Here is an 11,235-nt window from a genome sequence, read left to right as displayed (position 1 = left end):
AACATGCTGCGTTTTAAACGATTGGCAGTTGGATAAATTGAAAAGTTTTCGATTTTTCATTTTTATACTTCATTGAGAGCATATAAGAACAAATGGAATGTCTTAAAAGATTATAATCCAAACTTACTAAAGGAAACATAGAAAAAAAAAAAAAAAAAAAAAAAAAAAAAAAAAAGATTGAAGTTGGGAGAAGGAATATTTGGCAGATAGTTCAAATAAATGCAAAAAGGCATTTTCAGCGCTTATGAGGAAAAACTAGTGTAGAATAAAGTCAAGAACTGACAAAAACAAAAAATCTAAATAAAGCAGTATAAAGGGAAGAAAATCAAAAGCAAAAATCCGAAAACGACCAAGAATTTAACGAAAATAAGTCTTTTGTTTTAAAGCACTACTATTTATGCAGGCGAAAGAATCGCGATAAGGTCCCAATTTTTAGTTGATTTTGTCTTTTTCTGGATTTTGGTATGAAAAACAAATACATTTTTGTAGATGGCTCTAAAGTTTAAGTTCCATAAAACTCGGGTTATCTTTTATTTTGGCACAAAGTAACGCAGTGAGACATAGTCAGTCCAAGTCCAAAGCTGAATTCCGCTACACAACCAAAATCGCAACTTCTTACAGAACCGATTTTAGAGCCAAGGGCTGTATCTGAGGTCGTACAAACTTCAGCTCCCCATTTTGCACTACGGAAATCAGCTAAATATAGTTTCCTAGGAGCTGCGGGATCATATCCGGCTAAATACCCCGCCCAAGATTCTTTCAAATAAGACTCAACTTCAAAACGAAGACTAAACTTCAGAACGTATTCCAATATATTAACAAGTCTCAAAACAAGTTTTAAAACACAATCCCAGCAAAATAAAGAACTCCGTCATAGCCTTAAAACACAAGGAAGCATGTAAGCGAATATTTAAAGTCAATAGTTTCCAGCCCAAACTTTGAGGAGACACTGGGCTTGTCGTTCAGTCCAACATCTTTCGTAACATATACTTCAGAATACCCCCATTTTTGTAGAAAGCAATTTCCACATCAGTATCAAAACGCAAGATCGCATCAAATGTCTTACCACTGTCCACCTGAAACGAAAATACAATATAAAATCATAATACAAAATGGCAAAAACAGCACTGCCTTTTCAAGACAAATGTTCGTTTCCAAAACCAAATATTTAACCCATTATTCAATAGCCCCCATCAGCAGAAGAAGAGGTTAAATTTCGAGAGCCCCACATCCTTTCTAGAAAAGATCAGCCATACGACTGAAAACAAACTACAAATACATAACAAACAGCATTTAATTTGAAAAAAAAAAAACACTTTATTAAAACGTTCGTTTTTAGCCAGCCTGATTGTCTTCACTTCTATTGGTTGCCTTTATTTGTGCATGTACTTTACTTATTACTACTTGTCTAATAATATCGTATTTAATCGGTTGAACTGATTCAATCGACTGAAGCCTGACAAAAGATATCCCCACTTATTAGTATTTAATAATTAAAACCAAAAAATCGTATTTTCTCATTTCAGCTTGGTGAAAAGAAGAAGTAAATAAAGAATACCCCACGTTCTTTTTTCGTTTTTTTTTTACCTTTTTATAGCCAACCAAGAACAACATTATAATTCAATAACTACAGTTTTGAGTGACTAATTGAGCACCTTCATATTTTAAATACAAGAACGTCGTCGTGAGATTTACAAGACACCCTGTATATTTAGTTATGGAACATTCGAGCAAGGATAATATTTCGTAAAAATTGAATTACAAGCTGATATGGTCATTTTGCAACTTTTCCAAGCCATGTGTCATCGAAAAAGAGAGAATACTTAAAGCTTTTACGATTCTTTTACCATGGGCATTGAAGAATGGAAACTGAAGCAGAGTCCATAATTATGTTTTAACTTCACATATTATCGTTATATATTTTTTTCGGTTTTCCCGTGTTACTTAAGAAAGATTTTGTTTAAAAAAAGAAAAAAGAATGGGAACTGTCCTTTTGCTTTAAATTATGATTGTCCATCTTTTACTGATCGGGTATAGTTTGAATGTCACTTTCCGTTGATACACACTAATTGGGTTGGAAAACCCCTGTCAATAATATACCATTTTATTAGCAAGAAGAATAATCAAATGAAGTGATAACAAGAAAACAGCTCAAATTTGCGATATACATTTACACCTTATCCACCAGCTTTTCACTGAGGAAAACATGTTCACTCACACCGTATCGCTAGGTTATAATCGCTCGTTCTTCGTTATGTCTATCTCATCAGCCACGACATCTATGAGATTCACTATTTTATTCCCCAGGCCCAAAACGCAGATTTGCTAGATCAAGGTAAATCATAACACGACATTTTTACGAGATACTAGAACAAAATTTGTCATCCGAGAAGTTATGTATCAAATCAGTCTTGTGAAATAAGTTTAAACTAAGAAGTTTTTTTTCTTAGGGAAATGTGTAATTATGCTTGCTTTCATAGAAATTCTAGGGTTAATTTACTCTATTTCAATGCAAGAATTTACTTTCTGCAAAGCTTTATTTATACTTTCTTTTATAAAGTAAATCGTATATATTTTTTTTTAACACTAGAGCGAATACCAGAAGTTTGGAGCTGGAAGTTGGAGTGGTTTGAGACACAGTACTCACAGAACAATTTCAACAATCATACAGTTCCTGGTAACGAACTTATAGTAAGGAGCGACGGGGCTCAATAGTAGCCAAAACTCTCTGCAAAACAGAATTCTGATATCAATATACATCAAAAGAATTTGCTTATTATGCTGATTCCAAATGTGTAAGATTCATTAAATTTACTGTTAACCATCAAGCAAGGAGCCTGAGAAAATTTGCCCGATTTTCGAAAAAGGGGGGAAACACCCCTTAAAAGTCATGGAATGTTAACGAAAATCACATCGTAAGATTCGGCGTATCAGAAACCCTTATTAAAGAGGTTTCAAGCTTCTATCAACAAAAATGTGGAATTTGTATTTTTTTTGCCAAAAGAAAGATCACTGATACGTGTTTTTTTTTTTTTTTTTTTTTTTTTTTTTTTTTTTTTTTCAGGGACAATTGTATCGAATCATGGTCCTAGAAGACTGGCAAAGAGTTCATACAAGCGGAAATTAAAAATTCTAGTGCCCTCTTTAAGTGACCCAAAAGATTGGTGGGCAGCTAGCCCTCCCTCCACAAACCCTTTTTTTACCCAGAGTTGCCAATTTGAAACTGGGGTATTTTACAAAATTCATACACGAAATTCTTTTTATGTGTCTTACTTACTGTTTGCTGACTTTTGCATGTGGAGATGTTCCAGGGGAATTGTGCGGGGGAAATTTTCAGCGGGGTTGAAATTGTCTGAAAAATTTTTCCGTGGAGAGGAGATCTTTCACGGGAGAAATTCTCCATGGTACAATTTTTTGTGGGAGCAACTTCTCAATGGGGGGGGGGGATTTCCGGGAAAATTTTTTTCACGGAAGGGAGGATCCGGCTTTATCTAAAAAACGATTTGAGATTAAAGTATTTTTCAAATGAAAGTATGCTAAGGAGAATTTTTCAGGCGGAATCGTCCGCAAGAAATTTTACTGGGAGAAATTTCAGCGAGGATGGAATTTTCCGAAGAAAGTTTTCCGGGGGGGGGGGGGTATTTTACGTGGAAGGAACCTTCCATGGAGGAGTTTCCCGTGAAGGAAGAGAATTTTAAATGGAGGGGGAGTCCGATTTTGCAGCTTTATTTAAAAATCGATCAAAAATTAAATTTAGAAAAAGAAACAATTTTTTAACTGAAAGTAAGAAGCAACATTAAAACTTAAGGCAAAAAGAAATTATTCCGTATATGAGGGGTTACCCTTCCTCCTTAATACCTTGTTCTATACGGTAAAGTTTGACTGATTGCCCAATTTTTTTAAGAACGACTCCTGAAACACAAGGGCTGTTTAATTAGAATAAAAGCATTTTAAGAACTACTAAGAAACTTTAACGTGAAGAGCAATGTATTGAGGAGGATCGGTGACCTCCTCCTATACGGAATAGTTTCCGTTTGTTTGAAGTTTTATTGTTGCTCCTTACTTTCAGTTGAATTTTTTTTTTATTGAATATGAATAGAACTTGAATATCCTCAGAGATGTTAACAGCACTTACATACCAATTGCTCTACTCAAGCAATAAGACAGCACCGAAAAGCTTGAAAACTTTTGACTGGGAACCGATGGCTTCGCATTGGTTGTAAGTCTGACTTAAATTTCACCGACATCAATTCATTTTGGTCAAAAAAAGATCCAGATATACAAGAAAAAAACATCCCCTTTTCTACTACCCAATAGCCAGCAGCAACTCAGTCTTCAAAGTGCAATAATATGTGAGTTGAACATAGACAAATTATTTGCCTGTCGGTACTCAATTCATTGGATTATTAAATAAAAAAAAACAAGTTTTTTTTAACTGAAAGTAAGGAGCGACATTAAAACTTAAAACGAATAAAAATTATTCCGTATATGGAAGGGGCTGTACCCTCCCCTCAATACCTTGCTCTTTACGCGAAAGTTTTTTATTGTTTTAAAAAATAAAGTTGTGTGACATTCAAACATTAGCGTAAAGAGCGAGGTTTTGAGGAGGGTAAAGCCCCTTTCATATACGGAATAATTTTTGTTCGTTTTATGTTTTAATCTCGCTCCTTACTTTCAGTTAAAAAAACTTGTTTTTTTTCATTTAATTTCTGAACGTTTTTGAATTAATGCAGCTTGATTTTGGCTCACCGCACATGAATAATTTAAACTAACTTTGCATATTAATTTTACTTTTTTGGCTAAATGGCTTTCTCGAAATATTTTTCTGACCTATCTTACGAATTAACTTACGTAACGAACTTCTATATTCTTATGTTTTATTACATATATTAGGGAGTTTGCCACCTAGTCGATACCTTGCCCTTTACGATGAAGTTTAAATTTTGTTCGAATCACAAACCGCTAAATCCCAAAGTCCGGTTAATTAGAATAGATAGCTCTTTTGAAAGTAATAAAAAAAAAACTTTAGCGTAAAGAGCGAGGTATCGACTAGGGGGCGAACCTCCTCATATACGTAACAATTTCTGTCTGTTTTAAGTTTTAATGTTGCTCCTTACTTTCAGTTGAAAAGACTTGCTTTTTTTAAATTTCTGATCGTTTTCTAAATAATGCTAGAAATCCGGCGCCCCCTTCATAGAAATATCCCTTCCCCCAAGGAAACATCCTCCATGGAAGGATTCCCCCCGTAACCCCCTCTTCCGACTCCCCCCCCCCCCCATCTGAAAAAAATCCCTCCTGAAACGTCTTTATACTTCCCATTAACCAATACTATATGTAAACAATGGGCAAAGTTCATAACTTCCAGCCCTTTCCCTGAGAACTGTGGGGGATTAAGTCATCCTCAAAGACATATTTATTATATTTTCGACCATGCTGAACAAAATTGCTATCTCAAAATTTTGATTGGGTGACTTTGGGAAAAAAAATGAGCGTGGGAGGGGGCCGAGTTGCCCTCCAATTTTTTTGGTCACTTAAAAAGGACACTAGAACTTTTAATTTCCGTTCAAATGAGTCCTCTTACGATATTCTAGGACTACTGAATCGATACGATCAACCCTGGAAAAAACAAAAAAAAAAACAAAAAACAAAACAATCAAATAAACACGCATCCGTGATCTTTCTTCTGACAAAAAATCCAAAATTCCACATTTTTGCAGATAGGAGCTTGACACTTCCGCAGTAGGGTTTTCTGATACGCTGAATCCGATGTTGTGATTTTCATTAAAGTTCTATGATTTTTTGGGGGTGTTTCCCCCTTTTATCGAAAATACGGCAAATTTTCTCAGGCGTGTAACTTTTGATGGGTAAAATTAAACTTAATGAAACTTATATATTTGAAATCAGCATAAATATTTGATTCTATTGATGTATCTATGGGTATCTAAATTCCAGTTTTTAGAGTTTCGGTTACTATTGAGCCGGGTCGCTCCTTACTTACAGTTCGTTACCACGAACTGTTTGAAACGTCAAGCCTCTGATAATTCTCCCACATCTTGTCCCATGATTCTAATTCAACTAGTTCAACAATGATTCTAATTAAATTAATTCAACAGTCCAATCCTAGTTGTTTTTTTGTTTTTTTTTAACTCGTGTTATTGAACCAACAGTTAAATCAATTATTGATTCGTCAGTTTAAAGTATGGTTTCAACAAACTAAACAGACTGAATGAAAACGAGACAATGTTCATTTTAAAAGTTTTACTTAGGCATCAGTTATCTATATATTTGAGTGAATTATGAATTAGTTACATAAAAAAAGTTTCCTTTTAAAATAATTTTAAGGAGTGACTTTTGGAAAAAACGGAATGGGTTGTAAGAAAACTTAATTAAATCATGAATAACAAAAACTTGAACTTAGAAGTAAATAAGAACATAAATTCAAGGGCGGTATTCTTCCTTCGGGCGATATCTTATTTCGGTTAAACAAAAATCTAAGTTTTAATACTCGCCTTTTTCATAAGATGTCTCCAACCCCACATCCCTCATCTGGGCCCTTCAAAACCCTTCCAAACCCTTTCCAAATCAAAACCCTTTGTATGGCAAAACGGTATAGGAAACTAAACGTCAATTTTACAAAGGCATAAATTCAGTTTAGTTGAACATGACCGTCATGCTTTCAGCTAATGATTTCATCCCTCCTTGAATAACAATCCAGTCTTTTCAATTACAAAATTTTCACAATCGTACAAAACATAAAACGATTCAAAAAGTTCGTTTATATGTTTGAAGAGGTTAAGAGACCCCTCCACTTTCGAAAATTGACTTTTTGAGTCATTATTTAGACATTATCTTTAGATATTTTCATTAATTGTATGTTTTCCCTTTTGTTTTGTTTTTAGCTTTCCTGAACACTTTAACAGCCCTGGACGATCGTGAATGACATAACAATATCTATACATTTGTCCAAGGAATTACTTACAATGACAGAAACAGTTTGTCGCGGTTGAATATTGTCACCAAGATTGATAGCATATGATTCTTTGCCTGTTAGTCCAAGAGAGCCGGCAGTCTGTCCATCCAGAAATTGAAGTGGTACTATTCCCATGCCAATCAGATTGGAACGATGAATCCTCTCGTAAGATTCGGCAATCACGGCTTTTATACCCTAGAATATACAAAACAGAGAGTCAGTCTTTACACTAATTTCAGTTTGAATCCCAGGTCGGGGTTTCTCTTATTTATCTTATTATAAAAAGTTATTTCTTAGCAGAAAATAATTCAATATCGTAGAAATAATTTCAATTCACTTTAAGAGAAGTTAAGACTTTTCCTCTTTATTTTACAATCTGGGTCCACTTGAATTCCTATCTAGTTCAGAGACATAATACCCTAGTAATCCTGTTAATGAAAAATAGTACACCCAAGAAAGAAAGACTGGAAAAAAAACTACAGAAACGAGAGCTTCATAACCAGAGTTGCTTATATTTACTAGACCTACTAATGCCAAAAATAGTAGGTTGGTATATCAGGTAGCAGGTAGCGTTACAAAGTTGAAACAAGGCAGTAGAGTTGTGCAGAAAATAAAATAGACAGCGTTAACGACTTCTTTAAAGACACTTAATGAACAAACTTGTTTTTTAAATTTAATTGCTGATCGTTTTTAAATAATAACGGGAAATCTCGCTCTCTTTTAACGGGAAATCTCGCTCTAATTCTTAGGCACCTTTTTTGGACTGCCTCTATTCTGTCCAACAATTCAATGGAAATGCCAGGATGCCAAACAGGACAGGCGTGCTCAAGGGTTGGGCGTACAAATGACAGGAAAATCCTCAAACAGTGCGATTTAGGGCATTTAAATTTTTAAGGACTTTAAGGAGGGAAAATGCGGCATTTGCACGTTTTAAGATGTCATTAATATGACAATCCCATTTTAAGTCGCTTGAGATGGTAACGCCCAGTAATTTCATAGTGGTAACAGACATTTCAGGGGGATTGGACAGGAGAAAGAAGGAGGAGTTTTAAGGAAATTAATAGCAAGAACAGTTGACTTTAAAGGGTTGACTTTCATATCATCAGTAAGAGCTTCGGCTGATATTGATTCCAAGAGGTTTATTAGGTTGCTTTTTGAATTTTTGGAACATGTCTCTAAGACAGTTAGATCATCAACGAATTTCCATCTATCCGGAAAATAAACACCAAGGTTGTTGATCATTGCAAGAAATAAAATTGGACCTAAGATGGTTCCTTGGGGCACACCATTATCAACTAGGAGGGGATCATACATTCAGGTATTTCACGAGAGGAAAGATGTAATTATTCTAATTAAATATGGGTCAACCTGAAAGTCATTAGATAGCTTTTCTATTAGTATATTGTGGTTGATTAAATCAAAAGCTTTTTGCAAGTCAACAGCGATAACATTGAGCCAGGTATTGGGTTTTTCGAGTGTGTTACATATTGTGTCCATAAGGTGAACAAGATAGTGGGTAGTAGATGTAGAGCGTATTCCGAATTGTCTTTGGTCAACATTTGGGATTATTTTTACTTTCAACCACTCAGCTAAAAAGCTTTCATATAACTTCGAAAAAACTAGAGTAAGAGTAATGGGACACCATCAAAATCTTGATTGTTACCTTTATTTTTTACGGGAGTAATAAAACCTAGCTTCCAACAATTTGGGAATTTACCAGTAGAGATAATTTCCTTAAAAATTAAGCGCTAAGGCTCTGAGAGATTGTCGGCAAAGGCTTTAATTAGTACAATCGGGATGTCTAGTGGAAATGTAGCCTACTACGCCTTTTAATGTTCTTAATTTTTGCCTCCACACCCGAGGGCAAAATAACGGGAAAATTGAGAGAGCACAAATCATAAGGAGTGTCAAAAGAAAGGGGAGGGAGGTTCTGAACTATGAAAGAAAGAAACCTGTTCAGATCATTGGCTGTAACTGAACGGTCTTGTTGGAAATGGAAATCTATATTACTAGGTGTTTCCCCACAAATTTTCTTTATTGTATTATACCATTGTTTTGGCTTTGTAGAAAATAAATCCTGGACTTTGCATTTGTAATATGAAGAAGCAGATTTACGTATTTCTTTTTTTATATGTTTACGTAGTGAGTTCGCTTCGGATGTTTTACCACTCTTTAGTAGATTCATTTTAATTCTAATTAGTTTTTTCAATTGGCTAGTAATGAATGGTTTGTCATTAGAACATGTCTTTACTTTTTTTACAGGGAAGGAATTTATGTATTTTGTTTTAATCAGATTTTGGAATTCGGAGACTTTAAAATTAATGTCATTTTTTCCTTTGAGAGCCAGCCAGTTTTCATTGGTAATCGAATATCCAAGTGTGTAAAGGTCATCATTGGAAATTGGGCGATAAGAAAACTCAGTACCAGGAAAAGTATGATTAAAGCTATTGAGAGGCTTCGTTAATAAACAAAAATGGTAACTTCCTTCTAACGGGGACAGGAGGGGCATAGAAAGCCTGCATATTGGTGCAAATCAAATCAAGGGTTGAATTTCCTTTTGTTGTTGGTATTTTTACTATTTGTATTGTGGTGCCTCTACAGTCACTCTTTCAATTTCGAAAGACATACTCACTCATATTGATCATTTTCAGGAGATTCGTAAGTGCGCTGAACACAAATAGGTTTGGATAAATTTCTAATGGTAACCCATCTTCCCAGAGGGCTTTATCTTACCGCTATTCTCGTTTATCACATCTCTATTTAAAGGTGTAAATATACCTATTCTCAAAACTCTACGTAAAGACAAATTATGACGTCCAACTTATTACAAAATGCAAATTCCTCGCTTATAAAACGCAGGGAAAGATTAATAGTCGTGGCGAAGGATGGGTTTATGCAATTGAAGGCTATCTTATTCAACTAATGGTTATCGACTCATACTGAATTTGCCTTAAGTACAGACAAATGCTTATGGATCAAATGTTAGTAGACAGCTAAGAATAGCGAAGTTCACTGCGCGTGCTTTAAAACCAACAGTAGGGTGGAGAAGTAGCCAATGAAGAAAAAGAGCGTTATTTATCCTCGTGTGTCCTGCTCTCCACGGTCTTACCGAGTGCAAGTAGACTTAGCTATTGCGTTTCCGAACACTGGTCGTCATTACTGCATCTGAAACACCGAGGACAACAAATGTTACCTAAAAGATAAGCAATCTTGCACGTTGATGCCCTATCCAATACTCAGTTAGCATTTAAATCAAAATACAACGTGAAAAAAAGACAATCAAGAAAATGTAAACTTACAAGGAGATGAGGCCCTTTTGCCGCCCAGTCCCTACTAGAGCCACAACCATAATCCTTGCCTGCAATGACGATTAATGTAATGTTGTCCGCTTTGTAGGCTTCAGCAGCATCGAAAACGTCCATCTGTTTAACAAAGAATGTGAAAAAAATGAAAATAATAATATTAACAAAAACACCACAGTCAAATTACCGTTTTATTATTTCAAAGCGAGAATTTACTTTCTGCAAAGCTTTATGTGTACTTTCTTTTGTAAAGTATATTGCGAAAAAAAAAGAAGGAAAAGAACAAAAGCCAGCACCAGAAGTTTAGAGTTGGAGGGGTTGGACGCATAACACTCACAGAATAACCTAGCCTGAAAAAGGGAAGGAGGGGGGGATTTATTTCAACCAGAAATAGGTTGGCATAAATAAATACAAGCAATAACGCGATTAGCTATAACATCCTATAAAGATGTCTTTTTCATGGGAGGGACAGGGGTGCGGATTTGAATTGGCCTTCCTCATTCATGTATAACTAGACTGAAACTTTCCTACTGCCTTTTTTTTACCACTTTCCTACTGCCAAAGTCCCAAACTACGAACAAAACGGAGAGTTCAATTATACGTCTTTACCTAAGCTTAGAGATAAAAGGTTTTTTCATGTAAAAGCGTTATACGTCTTTTTCTGTTTTCCCCGAAAAACTCTTCCTTTTACAAGATTTTAAACTTTCGAGGACCCGGAGACGATCCCAAAATTCCTAAGCTTTTATGCTTGGAAGAGACATCGAATGTGTAAGAAAGCCAATCAATTAGTTTTGAGTGCGTCACAAAGCCTTGCCTCTCATCTAAGTTACGACTCCCAAGTGTCCTAATTGCAGATTATAGAAGGAACACAGAATATCCACATGAGTGAAAAGTTCAAAAATTAAACGTAAAGCTTGCCAGAAAACTTGAATCTTGTAAGTTACCGGAGGGAACTGGTCCCTA

At 35.2% G+C, this 11,235-nt stretch overlaps 1 protein-coding gene across 1 annotated transcript in view; it reads right to left on the bottom strand.

Annotated features, from left to right (window-relative positions):
• Positions 1-794: 794 nt before the first annotated feature.
• Positions 795-11,235, bottom strand: part of LOC148939402 (cytoplasmic aconitate hydratase-like) — a 92,243-nt gene continuing 81,802 nt past the window's right edge. Inside the window, exons 16-18 of the mRNA XM_089106866.1 lie at positions 10,270-10,392; positions 6,980-7,165; positions 795-1,076 (exon numbers count right to left, since the gene is read on the bottom strand). Of these exons, the coding sequence (XP_088962992.1) occupies positions 963-1,076; positions 6,980-7,165; positions 10,270-10,392 (423 nt within the window). The 3' untranslated portion in view covers positions 795-962. The remainder of the gene's footprint in view (positions 1,077-6,979; positions 7,166-10,269; positions 10,393-11,235) is intronic.

This window comes from Artemia sp. Qi Xiang Cuo, chromosome 21, assembly GCF_049724085.1.
Source record: "Artemia sp. Qi Xiang Cuo chromosome 21, ASM4972408v1, whole genome shotgun sequence".
NCBI lineage: Eukaryota > Metazoa > Arthropoda > Branchiopoda > Anostraca > Artemiidae > Artemia > Artemia sp. Qi Xiang Cuo.
Note: the sequence above shows the minus strand (reverse complement) of the source record. Positions and strands in the feature narration are given on the sequence as shown.